At 38.3% G+C, this 22,001-nt stretch overlaps 3 protein-coding genes across 3 annotated transcripts; 1 reads left to right on the forward strand and 2 right to left on the reverse strand.

Annotated features, from left to right (window-relative positions):
- Positions 1 to 2,628: 2,628 nt before the first annotated feature.
- LOC125216599 (uncharacterized) lies at positions 2,629 to 3,408 on the reverse strand. The gene is made up of 3 exons (XM_089066427.1): positions 3,381 to 3,408; positions 2,980 to 3,246; positions 2,629 to 2,886 (listed from the first exon to the last, which is right to left on the reverse strand). Exons 1-3 carry the CDS (start codon positions 3,406 to 3,408, stop codon positions 2,855 to 2,857), a joined length of 327 nt encoding a protein of 108 aa, XP_088922553.1. The 3' UTR covers positions 2,629 to 2,854.
- Positions 3,409 to 4,655: 1,247 nt separating this feature from the next.
- On the forward strand, positions 4,656 to 8,020 carry LOC125216921 (protein VASCULATURE COMPLEXITY AND CONNECTIVITY-like). Its single transcript, XM_048118709.2, has 4 exons — positions 4,656 to 4,803; positions 4,885 to 5,081; positions 5,229 to 5,335; positions 6,900 to 8,020. The coding sequence occupies exons 1-4, from the start codon at positions 4,690 to 4,692 to the stop codon at positions 7,193 to 7,195; spliced, it is 714 nt and encodes a 237-aa protein (XP_047974666.2). The 5' UTR covers positions 4,656 to 4,689; the 3' UTR covers positions 7,196 to 8,020.
- An 8,869-nt stretch (positions 8,021 to 16,889) lies between these two features.
- LOC148930326 (uncharacterized) lies at positions 16,890 to 19,935 on the reverse strand. The gene has a single exon (XM_089068872.1). It carries the CDS (start codon positions 17,804 to 17,806, stop codon positions 17,093 to 17,095), a length of 714 nt encoding a protein of 237 aa, XP_088924998.1. The 5' UTR covers positions 17,807 to 19,935; the 3' UTR covers positions 16,890 to 17,092.
- Between the last annotated feature and the right edge of the window lie 2,066 nt (positions 19,936 to 22,001).

The following is a 22,001-nucleotide window of genomic DNA, read 5'->3' on the forward strand; positions in this document are numbered from 1 at the left end:
CAAAATGACCAACATTTTATCATAATGGTTTGTTTGACGATTGGGATATTGAATGTTGCCATTTCAATTTTGTGTCGCGGAGCTATGGCAGATCAGAAGAGGTTAATTTAACATTTTTGCAAGTCAATGATAATATTTGATTTTAGTTCTCCAATAACATTTTTTTTTTGTTCTACCACGTAATTATCAGGCATAATATTCAAATTCAATAAAGGATTGTAAGAGCATCCACAATGGATGCCCGATCTCATGCCCGATCGGCCGAGATCGGGCTCGGGCATCCATTGCAGGCGTCGGTCACGCCCGAGGACGACCGAGAGTTCAGTCGCGACCGATCCGCCCGATCCATCGGGCGTGAGATCGGTCGCCCATTGCAGGGGCGCGCCCGAGCCCGAGCCCGAGCCCGATGTTTTCCGGTTTTTTTTTTTAATTTTAAATCATTTAATCCTAATTTAAACCACTCCATTTTCTTCACTTTTCACACACCAAACCTTTCACTTTCTCTTCTATATTCTCTCAATATCCACACTTTCAACAATAGATCCGAGTCAATACCCAAACCCCCATAATGTCGACGACGATATGCCCATGTTTGGAGGAGGAGGAGGCGGCGGCGGCTCCCGATGGCCCGGCCACGAAGACTACCGGGTTGAGACGCCCGGATCTGTAGGATCCACTTTCATCTCCGACTCTGAGTTCGATCCGTTCTTCGGCACCGAGGAGTATCGGGTTGAGGAGATGGAGCCTAGTTGTGGGCAACCTTCTGCCCCTGCGCGGCCGCCGCCGAAGAAAGGGAAGAAGAAGATGGCTCGAAAAAGAAAAGGCGCCACCGGTCCCAGTCCCACTCCCACCCGACGAGCCGAACGAGGAGTACGCAACAGGGCGTACTGACTAGGAGTTGGATGAGTACCTGAAGGTGGCTCAGTGTTGGGTCGGTGTATCGGAGGATTCAATATCCTCCAACAACCAGACTTCGGCCAGGATGTGGGATCGCATTGAGGAACGCTATAACGAGGTGAAACCGAGGTGGGCGTTCAAGCGGACCAAGGTTCAACTGCGCGAGTGTTGGGATCGGATCAAGCTCCACGTCAACAACTTCTGCTATATCTACAACAGGAACAGGGACGGAAGGGCTAGCGGTGAGAGCATGAAAGATGTCCTCAACAAGTCGTTGTCCGAGTACCAACTGCAGTTCGAGTAGTTCAAGCTGTACAATGTTTGGCTGATCTTGAAGGACAAGGCAAAGTTCAACGGAGGGATACCGGCTGGATCCTCGGCTGCGAAGCGGACGAAGACCACCGCCACTGGCGGTTACACGAGCAGCGGCCCATATCCTGTGGATCTGAACGCTGAGCCAAAAGGGAGTTCCGACACGCCTACGTCTACTTTTAGACGTCCCATCGGTACCAAGGCTGCCAAAGCCGAGGCCAAAGGGAAGGCGAAGGCGGGCGCGTCTGGATCGGCGGCCCCCCGCAGGCTACGCCTCCTCCATCTGCTCAGCTCATGGACAGGGCGATCGAGGAGTTCGGAGGTTATCGCGAGGTGGTTGAGTATAGGTTTATACTTGACGCCCAAAATAGCCTTCGTGAAGAAACTGATCCGAAAGCCCGACAGAGGACTAAGAATATGATCAAGAATTTGGCCCAGAGGTTGAATTAGATAACAAGTTTGGTTTTTTCTTTTTTTAGTATTTTAGTTTTAATGTAATTTTTTTTTTAGCTAAGTATGATGTAGTTCCACTTTTCAATTAAGTAATGTTTTTTTTTTTTTTTTTTTTTTTTTGCATTTGTGGTGTTTAAAATAATATATTTTGGTATTTTATAGTAATTAAAAACAAAATTAAAAAATAATGATTTAAAATTGAAATGAAAAGTGGATAAGAGATAAGGCATGCACTAGGGCTCCACCATTGCAGAAAGATAGGACAAGCTGACGTGGCAATCACTAGGGCTCTTACTAGGGCTTCCACTAGGGCATCCATTGTGGATGCTCTAAAGAGCGAAGCAAGGGCTAGGCATCTTATTTCACTTCTGTTGCATTCCGTCACTAGAATACATATTCATCGTCCACTTAATTAATTTATTCCATATTATCTTTTATACTTCAGCTGCGTTACTAATGATTATTCAGGAATTTGGACTTTTGGAGACAAACTTTCAACTCTAGTTTTTAATATAAACAAATGGGAAACAAAATATAATCAACTTGCTGTAATAAATATTCACTATAAAATATGATTGTCTAATTAGGCCAACATATTGGGCTTTAGTGGCCCAACTCCAACTTAGAATGGACGGAATAATTAGCCTGCTAATAATAAAATTAATACGTGATCAATTTAATGCATAATGATGAAGATTAGATTAGTGTTTCAAGTTTATCTCTTTCATAACTTGTGTAGAATGATTTGAGTAGAATTAGAATACCTCTACATTTCACTTGTGTCATAGGAATCTCCATCTCCTTCATATTTATAGTCTTGAGTTTGAATGAGGATCTAAGTAGTCGAGTCTATCTTTGTTATGTGACTGATTCTTTTGGTTTATTCAATCGAACACTGTTCTACACCGCTGTCTCTATCAAATTAACTAAAAGTGCAAATACTATTTGCTCGCGGAGGCAGCGTAGTTGGTTCCAAAGGGGCAGAAATGCAAGACTAATGCTGGACATAAATCAGATATAAAGTGTTTTCAGTAAAGGCACATACAAAAAGAGACCTGAAACAGCACATTATTGATGAACTCCACTCAATTCTGGGACGAAATATCTGACTGTTTAGACAAATCTTCAAAACCAACACGATCAACAACACGAAAATCAGTTGTAAGCTGTGGTTAAACCATGGAGCTTTTCATCAGTCAAACTCGTATATCACACCTCCATCCTCTGTAACAATATTAAAACAAACATTAAAGTTGCAATTGAATTCGCAAAAAATGAGATTTTATAAGGGCATTGGGGGTGATAAACGAACATTACCTGCGACTTTCTTGTTTATCCACTTTTGCAGAAGCATGCCAGCGCCAATCCCACCAGCGATACACGCTCCAAAAAACGTAAGGTTATATGAAAGAGATCTGCGGGGAAGGAAATAAGTTTCGGGAACCTTCCTCATCTTTTTCGGGACCCTTTTCTGTGCTGAAACTCCTCTGCTTGAATCACTAGCTAGTGTCTCTTGCATTATTTTCCACTCCAACTTTGATGGATCGAATTCTGTTGCACGATCGATAATGTAATGGTTCAATACTATGTAAAGCGGCAAAAACACAGTCAAACTATATTAAGCCTAGGATTAGATCAACCATGGAAAAGTTGAGATAATGACTTCAAACTAAACAATTGAAGTTTTATATTGTGATCCAATTTTGATGCATATTTGCCTTCCTCCACAACATCAGATTCAATCATGCAACAATTCAAGTACAGAAAAAGGGGAAAATGCAGCACAGCTAAACACAAAGAGCTACAAAACAAAGTTGTTCCCAAATTGAGCATGATCAGTGAACAGGTAACCTAAATCAATGATGCAAGTCACAAGCAAAGAACAAGAAACTGAATTTTTTTTGCGCTACATAGCAAAGTTGAGCGTGTGGAAATATATTACTATATCGAAATCACACAGCATTTCGATATAAAAAAATCGAATTTTCAGATCATGAGATCGAAGGCAGAAATTCAAAAATTAACAGCCTCCTTCATGCGTTCATCATTCCACCATCCAAATCAAAGATCAAAATCAACATTAACGATTGCTTCCAACAGATGAAAATCAACGGTAACTATTATAATAATCGCGAAAATGTGATTAGCATCGGTGGCAGCGGTAGTTAAGTACAATTTGTCGAAATTGGATGACATAAGAGAGGTTAACGAAGCTCACACAGAGGTACGCCGCCGTCTGTCTCCGCCGGAATGAGTGTCAATTTGGGGGTTTTTGAGCAGGGTTTAATTAAGTGAGAAAAAAGAAAATGAATGAAAAACTCGTACCCGTTTTTAGATATCGGGTAGGATAGTCCAACCCGCTCTGACCCCGAACCTGCGAATCGGGTTTTTTTTATTTAATTCAGATGAAAATGGAAATATAAAATTACTTATGTGGAATTGTAATTACTAAGCAATTTTATTCTATTTCACGTTAGTAAATTTCGCATGAGTTTGAATAATTAAATTTCATTTAGATTATGAAGTCTCCATTATAATTATTCTTAACATGCGAACATGGTCGACATTGATTAAGCAAGATGAAATCATCAACTTACTACCAGACATTTGCAATAACTTCACATTGGTAATCTAAGTAGTAAAAGTAAAGAAAAAAAATTACTATATGTTGTTTTTAGATGTCAATCAAATTACTTTACAAAATTATTTAAGCCTTGGAGATTGAAAATCTCATGTGTTGATACTATCATACCAACATCTTTTAACATCACAAAAAAAAATACCTAACCTGCAATAGCAATACTACCTCTTAGTTGGTTTATACCCTACTTTTATCGTACGAAAAGAATATAAAAAAACAAAAGGTAATGAAAATAGGGTAAAAGTAGGCATAAAAGAAAATAAATATAAGAATATTCCAAATCCAACTCTATAATATATATAGTCTCTCCTTCTCTAAATTCATACTGAAATCTCACATTTCTTGTCCAAAAAGGGTTTAGTTTCTTTACTTTCACAAACAAATTCATGTCAAAGAAAATGAATACAAAAATATTGGGTATTTCTGCATGTCTCTTAATCTTTGTGTTGGATATCATTGCTCTAGTTTTTGCAATCAAGGCTAAGGAAGCTCAAAACCATGTAAGCTTTTTTTGCTTATTCTTATTAGTTTTTATTTTTATTAGATTTTTTATATCAATATTTTGTAATTTGACCAATTAGGGGAAGCATATGAGGATGTGGATATTCGAATGTAAAGTGCGAAGCCATGACGCATTCATGCTAGGTGTGGCCGCAGCTGTTTTTCTGAGCGCAGCTCATATTTTCGTTAATTTGTTAGGATGGTTGGTTGTTACTGGACGAGATGATTCACAGAAACCTAGCAAGAAGTTTTCCAAAGTTTTCTTTGTTTTGATATGGTATGAAAACATATTTCAATTACAATTTTCGTTCATTTTGAACCTTGTATCAAGATTTTGAGTGGCATCTCTTGTGATTTTGGTTGTGATTTTGGTATGAATGGTGTAATCTATGTTCGATGAACTAAGCTGTCTCTCTCTGGCTAGGATAATCTATGGAGTTGGTCTCACATTGTTGTTGATTGGGACAAGATCAAATGAAAAGAAAGGAATATCATGTGGATTCACATACCACAATTTTCTTCCAACAGGAGGTATTCTATGTGTGGTTCATGCCATCTTAGCTTTGGCCTTTTATGCTCTTTCTTGAAGTGTAAAGGTAAATATGAAGTCAATTTTAATATAAAAAACAGTCACGTGTTAGAATTAATTGAGTTGTTAGCTAATTCGAATGGATCAATTTATGATTATTATAATTTGAGGTGAACATTGGAATCATTTTAATTCGATCAGCATCATCCCTTTAAAATATACTCCATTGTCTTTAAAATTGAGCTTGATCAAACTGTAAATTAATTAATCAACTAGTCTAAATTTGGTATAAAACAATTTACTTTATACATAATTCAAAGTCATTTAACCCAATACAAAAATAACTAACATGCAACAAAAATGATTAAAAGAAAATCTATAAAAATTATACAAATATGGCCAAATTAGGCCGACAAACTAATAAAGCCACCCCTCCAACGGGTCTTGTTAGGTTGAGATTTATCAACTTAATTGAGAATTGAGATGCAATCTCAGCCACTCAGCCAGAATATTTGTGAAATGTCAACAGCATGTAGTTTAGGTCAACAGAGGGGCATAATTGTAATTTTTTTTATTTTTTTTTTATTTTTTTTTAAAAAAATTTTCGACTACATATACAATTCATGTCAACTACACATCAAATGTCAACAACTTTATTCAATAAATACTATTTGACATGAATTGTACATGTAGTTGACATTATATTGTGTAGTTAACATGAATTGTATATGTAGTTGACATGGATTGTACACATAGTTGACATTATATGTGTGTAGTTGACATGAACTGTATATGTAGTTCAAAAATAAAAATTAAAAAATTAAAAATAAATAAATAAATAAATTTAAAAATTTAAAAAAAATTAAAAAAAAAATTAAAAAAAATTTAAAAATTTAAAAAAATAAAAAAAATTAAAATAAAAAATAAAAAATAAAAATAAAAAATTTTAAAAAATATTTATTGAATAAAATTTACCATGATATTACCATTCTGTCCTTTCATAATTAATTAATCTAAAGATATTTTCCATGTGGAAAAATCTGGACCACTCATTTAATAAAAATAAGTGGCTGATATTGAATCTCATTTCTCAATTAGCATAAAAAATCTCAATTGATCACAATCCCCCCTCCAACTACATCACTTTTCAACTCAATTTCGATATTGAGCCAAAATCATAATTTGTTTTCTATGATAATTGATAATTAATCAAAGAAACACCTTCTCATGAACTATTTCACCTGCACAACTCTCTCAAGGTTTAGAAGTATAGAAGCATTCTGCAAAAAAAGACATCACTCGATCAACCTTACAGCATCCATAATGGGGCGAACGATGCGGGACGATGCATCGTCCGTCGCATCGTCCACCACTGTGATATCGCGGACGATGCGAGAGCCATCATCCGCTCCCGATCCATCGTCCGCCATTGTGGCATCGCGGACGATGCGACGCATTTTTGCTTATTTTTTAAATTTTATTCAATTTTCAAAACCTATATATATCTCTCACTTTTCAACTCATTTTTCACTCCTTTCACTCTCCATTTCACACTCCATTTTCCAGTACGATCCCGATTTTCGGTGGTGGTGCACGGTGGCCGGGTACAGAACCCGATGAATACCAGCCCTTCGACACCAACACCCAGTACGATCCCGATTTCAGCAAGGACTCGTACGGACTGTCAGACATGGAACCTTCTCCCACCCGCACACCCGCCCCATCTCGCGGCCGCTGCCGCCGCCACCGCCGATGCCTCGGGCTCCGCGACCAAGAAGAGGCGGCCCAAGGCAAAGAAGTTGCCACTTACCACGGTGAATGAAGAGTTCGGCCCAGGGATGACGAACTACCAACCGGAATAATCCATCGTCTTGACGAGGTGTTGGATTGATATTTTAGAGGATCCGGTGTTCGCCAACAACTAGAAGGTTACTGCGTATTGGGAGCGCATCGTCGAGAAATACAACGTGTCCAAGCCGCCGACCGCCTACAAGCGCCAACGGGAGCCGCTCTGCAAGCATTGGAACCAAATAAAGAAGCAGGTCAATTTGTTCGCAGGGGGGTACGAGAAGTGCGAGAGGGAGGAGGCCAGCGGCGAGAGTCTCGCAGATGTGCGCGACAAAGCAATCCAATCGTACACGTCATTGTACGACGATTTCAAGCACTATCAGTCCTGAGCGCTCTTGAAGGAGAAACAAAAGTTCGTTGGAGGTGTGCTGCCCGAATCGACGGCGGCGAAGAAGAGGGCGTCGAAGTGCACCTTCAGTGATTATACAAGCAGCGAAAGCGGCGCAGCTCCAATGGACCTCAACCATCCGGTGTTCGAGGATGAGAGTTCCGGCACACCGATGTCCTCCCGGCGTTCCCCTGGCATCAAGGCTGCCAAGGGCAAGGGCAAGGCGACATCCTCGTCCGCCGCGCCGTCTAACCTTCCCCCCGAGCCCGACCCCGAGCGCGACTTCGGCTGCGGCACATGCCTACACGGATTTGGTGGCCTCCTCCGACTATAGGACGTTGTTGGACACGCACAATGCCCTCATGCAGGCTCAAATCGAGTCCTTCCAGCGGATAATCGATGGCATCAGCCGCAAGTTGAGACTACTTTAGACTAACCTCTCTTTTTTTATATGTAGTGCACTTTTTTTTAAATTTCTAATTTTGTAACTTTTTTTTTAAATTAATTAAATGTAGGATTTGCCTTAATTGTGTTGTTTTTATTTATTTATTTTGTTTGATATATTTGCAAACATAAATTATATAAATACAAAATAGAAGTAAAATGCTTAGGGTGGGACTATAGTCTGCCCCATTGCAGGTGGAATGAGCGGAGGATAAAATGATGATGTGGCGGTGCATAAGGCGGGGCTTAGGGCGGGCTATAGTCCGCCCCACTGTGGATGTCCTAACATCCTCAGCACATGCAACCCAACGACAATCCCATCGAGAGACTTGAGAAGAAACGAATACGAGCTGCTAAGCAAACGAGGTGCGGTGAGAGCAAAGAGCTTGCAGAAAGTTGAGGTCATATATCTAAACTTAAGCAAGTTGTCTTACTGGCACACGGAGAGGGACTTAATGATGTCCAACAACTTCCTCTGCCTGCGCTGCACCTTCACCGGGACCAACCTCATAGGATCGGGTTTTCGGGCATCAAAGCTGGAGCTTGTGGATCGGTCGTCATTGCATTTGTCTTTGCCTTCCTCTTGGCCACATTAACGCAGTGGGACGACTCTCTGACACTTGTGTGGCAACCCTCTCCTCCATAGGCTCGTTCAGGTCTACAGCATTAGCGTATTCACAATGAATAGGCCCATCTCAAGGACATATCTCCATTTCCAATTCCTCATGCTGGTATCATAAAAATGAGATAAAATAATAAACCGAAATAAACTGAAGACAAAATATTATAAAAAAACATATTTTTTCTAAAAAAAAGAAACATCCTGCATTTAGAAAAAAAGAAAAAAAAAAACAAACTATAAAATACAGGGAAAAAAACATAGAAGAAAATCGGAAGAATGGCTCAGGCGTCGTCGTCGGAATCCAGACCCAGATTTTTCTTCATCTTGTTGATTGTTTTGCAGAGGTCCTTCCTAACTCTCTCCTCTGTTTCAGTTATGTACAACTTGTAGAAGTTATACAGCGTAGCGTAGGCCGCTATTTTTGTATCTTGTGAAGCACTCGCCTTCGCCTTCCACTTGGCCGCTTGTGTGCCAAGCCTCTCCCCCATAGGCTCCTTCAGGTCGACCACATTACTACCCACCCCACCCGTTGAAACAGATTTCTTCTCCTCAATTCTCGATTTCTGACATCTCCTCACCAAATCCCCACCAATCTCGTTGCGACTGCGCTTCCATGAGGATACCGAGCCTTTGCAGATCGGCTGCATCGTGTAATTGGAGGGGATTCGTTTCGAATAGGCGTCGGACTCCAATTCGTTATCTACCGAGGCAGATTTCGGATCGAATTTGGGGTCTGGGATTGGGGATTTCAGATTTTCTAGGGTTCGTCGATTTTCAGCTTCGTTGGAGAAGGAGCCAACCTCCGTTTCGTCGTCGGAAGATTGGGTATCTGAATCGTCTCCTCCTTGTTCTTCGGCAGAGGATGTATCACCACTTCCATCTTCGTGTTTGGAGGCGATAGTTGCAGGCTCCACTTCCTTTAGCAAACGCCTCTCAAAATATTTCCTCATATAATTTTTCAGGTATTCATTCATCATATCCGAACTTGAACTCATTTGGATCAGAAATTGAGAGAGAGAGCAAATGAAAGTGGGGATGGTAGTAACAGTGAGAAAGAGAAAATGAGAAAAAGGTGAAAACGGCAGCGAGGAGAAGAGAAGATTTGATGTATATACACATAAATCGAGCCTATGATCGGCTCCCCCATCGGCCCCTCATTGTGGAAGAGGGGCCGATCATCGCCCCATTCACCTACCCCATTTGAGCCGTTGTATCGGCCTTGGCCAATTCCATTGGGATGTCGATCGGCCTGTGATTCACTTTTTACTGCTGAAAGAGAAGGGGAAAAAAAAAACGCGTGAGGAAGAAGAAGAGGCGGCTAGTCGAAAATTGAACCATGATTTATATTCAAATTAATTTTACTGAGCTTATTAGTGGGCTAATAATTTTATTAAACAAATGGGCTATAGAATGGAAATTGCCTAATTTAAGTTTTCATCTAATTAATTAATTAATTAATTGTCATATATTTTCTCCGTCCGACATTAAGAGTTTCATTTATAAACGGCAATAGTTTTAAGAAATGTTAAGAAAAGTGGATGGAAAAAAGTTAATAGAATATGGGCATTACTTGTATATACGCCATTACCATTTATGATAAGGGTGAACCGAGACATCTATTCGCGGACAAAGGGAGTATTTGGTATCAATTAAAATTTATTTTATGTATTAGTATATAGTATTTTATATTTTAATTTAATTAAGTTGATATCATATTAAATACTCCATAAAGGTAAAGTAGAGCAATTTGTATATGGCACAAAAAAATAGAGAGAAGGGAATGATTGAATTGGTACGTCCATAAAAGATAGAGCAATTTGTGTATGACACGGGTTTTAATGTAGAATTGGTAAAGTAAGAGAGAAGAGAAAAAAGTAAGAGAGAAGAAGAAAAAGTAAGAGAGAAGTAGTGCTAGTGGAATGATGTGTAGGGTTATTATTTGTTGAAAACTTTCCATAAATGAACGTGCTCTATTTTTTATGGACGGATGGAATATAGAAGTTCAAAAAAATTAAAATAAAATATAGGATGTGGAATGAAATAAAAAGTGGGATAGGCCCTTGCATTGCAAGAAGATAGGCCCTTAAGAATAAATGGGTTAAAATATTGATGTGGAAATTATAAAAAAAGAAGAAAAGAAAAAAGAATGGCCCTCTTGGAGGATCCTTCCATTGGGAGAGTTCTAAATTTAGTCTTTAAATGTGTCTTTATTTGCCATGACTAAATGAATCATTTTTAATTTTGGATTGTTCCATTAAAAATGAAACGTTTGTTAAAATAAAAATATCATCATTTACTTTTTATCATCTATCTTACTTTATTTTCTCTTCTGTAACTCACAAATAACACAACATAAAAGAACTCGCCAAAAAACAAATATTTCATATTTAATTGGATAGAAAGAGTATATGATAATCCATGAATTAATTTATGAGATAATTTTAGTTTGAGGAGATTGTTATGACTAATTATCACATGATTATCCATCTAAAGTTGTGAGATTAAATCTCATAAACCAAACCTAATACTCCCTCCGTCCCACTTTAGGAGTCCTGGTTTACTACTTTTGGATGTCCCACTTTAGGATTCCCGATTAGAATATTTCATAGTTGGTAATAGGCCCCACATTCCACTCACCTTTTTCCTCTCACATTGTATTATATAAAAGTAGGACCCACATTCCACTATCTTTTTTCACCAACTTTCCTATATATTTCTTAAAATCCGTGCCGAACTCAATCGGGACTCCTAAAGTGGGACGGAGGGAGTACAAATTTAATGTAAGATATAATGTTACAAACTAAACAATCCAAACTACTCCTTCCGTGTCACGCCCGCCCTTTCTAAGGATAGAAAGAACGGTTTATCGCGACTAGGGTGAGATATAAGAAACAGGGAAGAAGGGGGAAAACAACTGTATAATTGGACTTGGCTTGATTAATGGAAATAACTTGATTATAATCAAAGTATCATCTCGACAATTACATAAACTCGATCAATAATATGTGATCTCAATAGAAAGACTGTTTTAGCGGAAGCGTTCAAGAGCGAATGACATTATGTATGGAGACATATGCATCCAAATACTATCGAGGGAAATTTTCCATCTCAGCTCAACACCACCCATCGTCATCACTGCTCAACCGACACAATTTTAAAACATATGCAGAGCTGATTATTGATATACTTTGTAGGCACACGTCAAAATTTTTTCCATGAAACTGGTTTTGTCAAGCCATCACTGAGTGAGCTCGGAATTTTATTTAAAATGCCCGAGAACACTAAAATCTTATCTCTGTAAAAAACTGTGATCACCATCTATTTTTCCTAGAACAATCACCATATCTGAATCTTTTCTTGGTGCTGGGAATGTGGCCACATTCCACGGTCACAATGACCGGCCAACTCGAAAGATGGCGCACGGTCCCTGGTGTACACTAGCCTGAGTATGGTCTCACCCAAGACTCAAACCCGAATTCGATTTCTTTAAATTGCTCTAGTAGAGTTGATCCTCTTTCTAAACAAACAGATAGGCAATGCTCAAAACAAAACATTCTGCGAACTTAAATACTTCAAAAATATTTTCTTTATTTAAATAAAAGCCCTACTCATTCGCATAAATTCTTTAAACCGAATTTCTTTAATCTGTCTTTTACCCGCGGAGGTCATCCTTTATCTCTTTCGGACTTTTCGTGGCCGCCCAACTAATTAATCCTTATGGCGCAAATTTAATTCTAACTATGCGTATTTTCTTAAATTGTTGGCTTAGTTAGTCCATCCAAGATTGAAGAAAGAGCCTCAATTTCCCAAAAGAGAATTAGTTGTTCTCTTCCTCTCCCACAATCAGAAAACTCCAAAATTTTCTTCTTTTTCTTCTTCCTCCCTCAAACAACCGTGGAGTCTCTCTCTCGCTAGAACAGCGCCACCTCCACTCCTCTGTCGTTAAAATTTTCACCGCCCACTCACCGTGAGACCACCGCCGCTGCTGCCTCTTTGCCGATCACAGCACGGCCGTCGTCGGTGTACAACAGCCGCACCTCTCGAGCCTACGCAGCGCCGTCACGCCGTCTCACAGTATGAGCTGCTGCCGGTGACCGCGACCTGCTACTGCCAGCGCCACCGTCTTGTCAGAATGCAGCGCTGCTACTGTCAGCCTGTCAGGGTGCAGTTGCCGTCGTCTCCGGCTGCCTCCGGAGTAGCCAGCAGCCCAGTTCTCCGCCTCAGCTGCGCGGAAGTCCGCCGCTGTGTCGAGGTCAGTCACGAATTGCTGCTCATTTAATCCGGAATTGATGGAGGAATAAAAGCAGGTAATGGAGATTAATTTGATTTAATTGTCCGTCGTCCGACATAAATTTCAGGTAGTGGAAGGGAGTAATCGTTGGAAATATTATTGAAAATTAATGTGGGATTTAATTGTGTTTAATTGGGATTTAAATCCTTATTGATGGCAGGTTAAATTCTGCAAAGTAACGGATGAAGTGTAGGAGCACATTTGTTAAGAAGGAGAATAAATCTGTTGGACATTTTGGGTTCAAAGAAGAATTTTGTGATTGGGCTTACAAAAGAATTATACTTTCTTTTAAAATAATTAGGCCCATAAATAATTATTCCATGTAGTAACCGCATTTTGAATTCCTCTTGGTCGATCGAACTATCCAATACTACTCCTTAAATTGAGCGCAAGAAACTATGTAAAAATTTGGCTGATAATTTCGACCTCCTTTCCAGAATGATTAAAAGAGATATAAAAAGTCCGGGTGTTACACTCCGTCTCACAAGAATATGCGTTCTTTCCTTTTTAGTCTGTCTCACATAAATATGCACTTTCTAATTTTGGTAACTCTTTTATTTCTAATGAGGTGAGACTCATTCTCCACTAACAATACTTTATTTACTTTTCTCTTTATCTCTCTCTTACTTTACCAATTTTGCATTAAAACTCGTGTCGAACTTAAAGTGCATATTCTTTTAAACGGAAAAAGGATATACTAATATCAAATAGAACTCTTATTCTTAGAGAGAGAACTATAAAAATAACTTAGAACTCAAAATCGATCATTTTCACTTTTTCAGGATGTCAGGATCATTATGATTTCCTACTCGATGCCATTTTCTAGTCCCCTTTATATTTCTCTCTCTTCCTTCCTTCAAAATCGTGACAACAACACACTCTTCCATCTCTCTTCTAACCTTCTTCCTCCCGATGCCCTCGTCAAAGCTCCGGTTTGTTGGTTTTTTTTTCTTGATGTCTTTGTTGTCTACGAACTATTCGACGGAAGGAGGAGGGAATGGATGTAGGTGGCTCCGATTTGAATACAAAAAATGTATATGTGCGGCCAAAGATCAACCCTCAAAATCGCTTGAGCGAATTGGCACGGTGGAGGAGGATTTGGTGTGGCTTATAACAGGGGAAAATTTATATCTGGCGGTTTTTTTATTTTTTATTTTTTTATTTTTACAGGACAGACTGGGCTAAATCCACATGTGTTCCCGAGCAAATAGAGGAGAGTTGAATACGATGAGAACTTTACGAGAAGAAGTAACATTCACAAGTATTCTAGGCACTCCTTTATATAGACAGCAAGTTGCAAACTCAAATAGAGTAACAAGAAGAAACATAGCTTCACTAAGTACATCACAAAAACAATGATAGATTAACATCAACATAAGCAAGAATTTGATTAAATACTCTATTAAGGATCTTCTCCTTAAGTGCGATCGGCGGCTGTCGCTCGGCGATCGAAATTGCTCCGGTGCCCTAGCACAGGGTCGGCGGAAATAATAGTTTCGAGTTGTGTGCGGGTTCTTCCCGTCGGACAACGCGATAACTAGGCGGCTGATAGAATACTCCGACGTACAATTAGGATCGGTGGAGGGAATCCAAATTAGGATTGGAAAACACTCGTTATCTTTGGGAGAAATAATAATTCATTAATTGGTTGAATGAATGAATACAATATCTCCTATTTATACGACTAGAATACTAAGAAACAAATATCTAAACAAATATAGAAAATATACGGTAAATCAAAATATAACTAAATAATTGAGATTTCTAAAGATATGATATGAGATCGTATCAACTCCCCCACGGTTAAAATCCGCCTTATCCTCAAGGTGGAAACCACGAAGCAATGACGAGAGTTGAAAGCAAAAGCCTTGGCGAGGCGTCTCCTCCTGGATCAAACACACACCGAGCAGTTGTTTCCCTTCATCACCTCCATAAAAAATTAACGAAGGCAGACTGATGCGGACATCCAAATTCAACGCTAAAATGGAAAGCTCTGCCACACGTCTCTGAATGATCAAACACGACTTGTTATTTCGCGGAGGAATCAACCTTGCATCGGCGGTGATCGACAGTAATCGAGGATTCAAGCTTGTAATATCAGTGACATTCAAATCCCCATTAAATTCCGGAGCATTATTGAAGCCAACATGGTTTGCAGGCATGTGTAGCTCGATGCGAAAGGTCCCTGCGGCAAACAAGCGCTTGATTACTACTTCATGGGGAAGCTCCTTCTTGCTATCACGTGGATCCGGTTTTGCCATCTGCATAGCAAGAACTTCACTTTTTTTATCGCTGAAACTGACACATATACCAGGATCGAATGCGCGCATAGTTAGAGATGTCAAGTGGGCCGGGCTGACCCAACCCGGTTGTGGGCCGACCCAGGCCCGACCTGTTAGTGAAATAGAGCGGGCCTGGGCTGGGCTTAGTGGTTTAATCGGGCTCCAATTGAGCTGTTTTCTAAACCCAGGGCCGGCCCGGGCTCAGGATCACCTGAAGGCCGGCCCAGGCCCAGTACAATTCCCTTATGTAATTAGTATTAAATCTATCCCATTAGCATACACTTAGTATATATTTTATGAATTCAAAAATAATATGTGAAAATTTCTATATGATAGATATAAGTATAAAAACATAAAATACTATTTTCCATCGAGTAATTTGGAATAATTGATAAATTCAATTAATTAACCTAAATCAGACTTATTGCAAATTTTATTTCCATAATTATAAAGATTAGTTGTTAACTAATTGTTCTCTTTTCAGAATAATTGTTATTTTAGATTTAATCATAATTTTGCGTAATGATGGAGTAGAAAATAGCGTCTGCCTTATATATATGTGTACATAAATTATGAAGATTAGATATTGTTGAATATATCTTAAGATCCTTGATTAATTATATCTTGGCAATTTTAATAAATTGATGCATTCATTTACTAAATCTAAATTACAATAGTATAACAAATTTTTTATCCATAATTATAGTGATTAGTGGATCCTATTCATGGAATTAAATTAATTGTGATTTCCATGATTATAGAGATTAATTGTTAATTGATTTGTCTCGTAAAAAACAGTTCTGCATATGTGTATAATAATTAGTTTTATATTACCTAACATCGTATATTTAGCTTACAAGGTATAATTTAGCTAAGTTTTGTAAATTTATATTTTTTTTATATAAATTAGGAACATTATCATTTGTTTTTCATTTGCATATAATATCATCTCCTTGATTATAAAAATATGTAAACTAGGCCCAGCTCAGCCCGGCCCACTTGCTAACTGGGCTCGAGCTGGGCTGGGCTCAATATACAAACCAAAACCCAGCCCCGGCCCAGCCCGTTCCAGACATGGGCCTGGGCCGGACTCGGCTGGCCCAGCCCACTTGACACCTCTACGCACAGTGACCATTTTGATCATCTTAAATACTCCCTCCGCCCCCGATTAAGAGTCGTACTTTTCCATTTCAGTCCGTCCATAAATAAGAGTCACATTGCATTTTTACTATAAATAGTAAGTAGGCCCCACATTCCACTAACTCAATTCACTCACATTTTATTATAAAACCAATATAAAAAAATGGGTCACACATTCCACTAAATTTTTCAACCAACTTTTCTTTACATTTCTTAAAACTCGTGCCCGGTCAAAGTGTGACTCCTAATCGGGGACGGAGGGAGTATATCACTATCTTCATCATCTTTACTCCTTAACTGCGATCGGCGGCTGTCGCTCGGCTATCGAAATTGCTCCGGCGCCCTGGCACATGGTCGGCGGAAATAATAGTTTCGAGTTGTGTGCGGGTTCTTCCCGTCGGGCAACGCGATAACTAGGCGGCTGATAGAATACTCCGGCGTCCAATTAGGATCGGCGGAGGAAATCCAAATTTGGATTGGAAAACACTCGTTATCTTTGAGAGAAATAATAATTCATTAATTGGTTGAATGAATGAATACAATATCTTTTATTTATAAGACTAGAATACTAAGAAACAAATATCTAAACAAATATAAAAAATATACTGTAAATCAAAATATAATTAAATAATTGAGATTTTTAAAGATATGATATGCTCATAAACCACATTGGCCTAATAAAACCAAAGCATCACATTCAACTTCAAAATGTACAAATTCAAGCACAAACACTGTACCAACTTGGCCATTTCCAACCATATTATATTACTGATCCAAATTAGTAGAGTTAAGATAAAAACCAGATCACTTCAATCCCAACTGACAGCAGAGCTGGTTGATGAGTTCCTGGAGAACTTCTCTCTGTTGCGGGTCCTGGCACGCGGAGAGGGACTTCATGGTGTTCAACAACTTCCTCTGCGCCTTCACCCGGACAAAGCTCACGAGGATCGGGTCTTTGGGCATCGCAGCTGGAGCTCGGGAATTGGCCGTCGCCGCCTTTGCCTCCGCTATAGGCTCGTTCAGGTCGACCGCATTACACCCCAACCCACCCCCTCCAGGCAGCGTGGAAACAGATTTCTTCTCCTCAATTCTCGATCTCTGACATTTCCTCACCAAATCCCCATCAATCTCGTTGCGACTGCGCTTCGATGAGGATACCGAGCCTTTGAGGATCGGCTGCATCGTGTAATTGGAGGGGATTCGTTTCGATTTGGCGTCGGGATCCAATTCGTTACCTCTCGAGGCCGATTTCGGATCGAATTTGGGGTCTGGAATTGGGGATTTCAGATTTTCTAGGGTTCGGCGATTTTCAGCTTCGTCGGAGGAGGAGCCAGCCTCAGTTTCGTCGTCGGAAGAATCTGGTTCGGAAGATTGGGGATCTGAATCGTCTCCTCCTTGTTCTTCGGCAGAGGATGTATCATCACTTCCATCTTCGTGTTTGGAGGCGATAGTTTGAGGCTCCTTAGGTAGCACTTCTTTTAGCAAACGCCTCTCAATTGGATCCGAACTTGAACTCATTTGGTTTAGAAATTGAGAAAGAGTATTTGAGAAAAAGGAGATGGTAGTGACAGTAAGAAAGTGAAGATGACAAAAAATGAAAATCGGCAATATGGAGAAGAATTGTGGATTTTTACATAGATTGATTATTACTCCCCCCCTTCCCGGATAATTTGTTCCATTATTTCATTTCGGTCCATCCTGCATAATTTGTCCCATTTCACTTTTTTACAATTTTTGATAGACAACCTCATGTTCCACTAATTCATTTATATTCACATTTTATTATAAAACTAATATATAAAAGTTGGACACAGATTCCACTAACTTTTTCAACTCAATTTTCATTACACTTCTTAAAATCCATACCCGATCAAAGTGGGACGAATTATCCGGGACGGAGAAAGTAATAATTAGATAAAAAAAAACTAAAAAATGATAAAAATATTCAAAAAGGGTAAGAAATGCAACGGAAATTGCTTGCAAAAAGGCTGGAATACCAGTCGGAGAACCCAGCGGACCGCCACGACTGCTGATGAATCCGGTAACCTGCAATAAGGCAGTGATTTCCGGGGCGTGCAGCGCCCGTGAAGTTCGGATGTCTTTAAAATTTAGAAATATTTTTGTAACATGATCAAATGTAGTGTCTTTTCATTGTCATATTCATACTTAGATATAGTACTATGTATACGATTGAATGACTAATCATCAATCATCTATTTATCAATAAGTTATGATATTCAATCTCATAAACAAAACACAATACATTAATCTTGCAAATTGAAAGAAAGTGCAAAAATAATTAAAAGAAAAGCTACAGAATTCATACAAATGTGGCCAAAGTAGGCAGACAATCAAAATAAAACCTGCAACAAAAATGATTAAAAGAAAATTTATAGAAATATAACCTGAACAAATTGACTTATAGTAATAATTCAGAGTCATTTGAACCAATACAAAAATATCTATTCTGCAACAAAAATGATTAAAAGAAAATCTATAGAAATTATACAGATATGGCCAAGGTATGTAGACAAACAAAATAAAACCACCCCTCCATCTACATCACTTTTCAACTCAATTTCGATATTGAGCAAAAACCATAACTTACAATTAATCTATGACATAATTGACAAAGTTGCAACTTACAATTAATCTATAAATTCAAAGAAACACTTGTCATGAACAATTTAACCTGCACAACTCTCACATAGTTTAGCAGTATAGAAGCATTCTGCAAAAAAAGAGATATCACTCGGATCGACCTAACATCCTCAGCATACAAAGTAAGGCTGTCGTGTTTTAAAGATGCAACCCAATGACAATCTCATCGAAAGACTTGAGAAGTAACGATATGATCTGCTAAGCACAGAGGTGCTGTGAGAGCAAAGAGCTTGCAGAAAGTTGAGGCCATATATCTAAACTAAGCAAGATGTCTTCTCTGCAAATGCAGCACATAAATCTACGAATATATAAATTCTTATAACGCGATCAATGCAGTGATTCAGTGGACCAAAAGCTATACAAAGACGCTGCTGCAAACAAAAGCAATACTAAGACGCTGCTGCAAACAAAATACTAAATCCACATGTGTTCCCAAGCAAGTAGAGGAGAGTTGAATACGATGGGAACTTTACGAGCTTTTGAAGTAGGAACATTCACAAGTATTCTAGGCACTCCTATATATAAACAGCAAGTTGCACACTCAAATATCAACAAAAAAAGTTTCACCACAGAAACAATGATAGATTAACCATCAATATAAGCAAGAATTTGAACAAATACTCTAAAACCACATTGCCCTAATCAAATCAAAAGCATCACATTCAACTTCAAAAGGTATAAATTCAAGCACAAAAGTCGTACCAACTTAGCCATTTCCAACCCTATTACTGATCCAAAGCCATTTGAACAATGTTCCTTCATCAACATCAAAATATGCAACTCAGCTTACTCTCCTCCACAAACAACTGCTTCCACTCATCATCCAACTCCTTGGCCTTCACATTCCCAATCAAACTCAACCTCTCCTTCAACAAACTCATATCAGCCACGAGAGCAACGTGGGATGGGAACTTCGCTTTCATATTATCGAAAGATGCATTAATATTGAAATACTAAGCCCAGAAATCAACTCCTTCACCATCCCCTTCTCTATCCATAGCCTCTACCTTCCCTAAATTTTGCCCTATAAATCTGCCCAATTGAAATCTTCACTATTTTTATGTTTTTTTTTTAATTTTTATATTACTAAATAAAATAAAATATCAAAATAACACAAATTAAAGAGAACAACAAAACATACTTAATTAAAAAAAGTTTAGTACTCCAGATTAAAGATAAAAACCAGTTCACTTGTATCCCAATTGGCAGTGGAGCTGGTCCATGAGTCCCTCGAGGATTTCTCTCTCTTGCGGATTCTGGCAAACGGAGAGGTACTTAATGGTGTTCAACAACGTCCTTAGATCCAACGACTGGACGATGCTCGCGACGATCTCGTTTTCGGGCATCGAAGCTGGAGCTCGGGAATTGGCCGTCGTCGCCTTTGCCTCCGCCTTCCTCTTGGCCGCCATAGGCTCGTTCAGGTCGACCGCATTACACCCCAACCCACCCCCTCCAGGCGGCGTGGAAACGGATTTCTTCTCTTCAATTTTCGATCTCTGACATCTCCTTACCAAATCCCCATCAGTCTCGTTGCGATTGCGCTTCATTGAGGAAACCGAGCCTTTGGGGATCGGCTGCATCATGTAATTGGAAGGGATTCGTTTCGAATCGGCGTCGGAATCCAATTCGTTACCTCTGGAGGCCGATTTCGGATCGAATTTGGGGTCTGGGATTGGGGATTTCAGATTTTGTAGGGTTCGTCGATTTTCAGCTTCGTCGTCGGAAGATTGGGGATCTGAATCGTCTCCTTCCTCTTCGCCAGAGGAATAGGATGTATCATCACTTCCATCTTCAGGCTCCACTTTTTTTAGCAAAAGTATCATCCAATCATATAATCTTCCAAGATTTCATATATCGGATCCGTAATTGAGCTCATTTTGACTAGAAAATGAGAAATTGAGCAAATGAAAGTGGGGATGGCAGACAAAGAGAGAATAAGAAAAAAAAATTGAAAAATGGGTAAGAGTTAAAAATTAAAATGATGCATAAAATATTTGGCTCCTTTACCAAAATGAAAAATATTTTGTTTACTTTCGCTTAGCCGACTTTCTTTACCAAAAAATTAAAAATTAAAAAAATTAAATGATGCATAAAATGATTTATTAGAGCAACTCTCTTACTTAATTATATCACTATTTCTTTAGTTTTTTCTATTCATAACTTTGTCATCCATTTATTAAACTCACTTAATACAGTTATTTTTCTTAAAATCTAATGTAAAAAAGAAACGTCCCTATAATAGAGGAACGAAGGGAGTACGTCGTTTTAAAAATATCGCCCAAATAGTTCAATTTTGTCACACGAGTTTGAATAATAAAATCGTATTTAGATAATGAAATTGAAATCATCATTATAATTATTCTTAGAGTGAACTACAAAAATGTTCCCTTGACTATTACCTCGCTAGTAATCCTTGAACTAATGGTTTATCTCGAAAATGGTCTTTTTCACTATTTTCGGTCGAAAATATCCTTTTGGGGAGTTTGGGCAATTTGATCTTTTTACACTTTTAACATTTTAAATCTGATATTATTTCAGTTATGTACTAAATCTGATATTATTTCAAAATTATCATTCTTCTTCCATTTTGTCATCCTTCACCTTGTTTCTCTATTTCAATATTAGATTTAATTTTAATAAATAATATTTTAAATTTTAATTTTTAAATATCAATAAATTTTTTAATTAAAAGTATTAATTCATGGACACTATAAATATTAATTAGAATTATTAATTTTTGTTATTTAATATAATATTCAGAAGAATTGAAGAATTACAGAAAAAATAATATTAATCATAATGGAAAAATAAGAGTTATTCTATTTAGCCTTCGTTCAGTTGTTATAATTGCTTGTAATTGAATATTATGAAGTTGACTAAAAATTTGATCCTACTAAAAATTTTATATAGGAGTGTTTTTATTGAAATTTTCTAGTAAATTTTGATTGTTTTCAAATTAATAAACGAAAAGTATATTAGTCTTACATTAGATGCATATTTATTTCAGAATAAATCGTGTTATATGATCTATTTATGATTAAAGCTATTAAAT

Source organism: Salvia hispanica, chromosome 3 (assembly GCF_029641045.1).
Source record: "Salvia hispanica isolate PSC_SH4W2 chromosome 3, Shi_PSC_v1, whole genome shotgun sequence".
Classification (NCBI taxonomy): Eukaryota; Viridiplantae; Streptophyta; class Magnoliopsida; order Lamiales; family Lamiaceae; genus Salvia; species Salvia hispanica.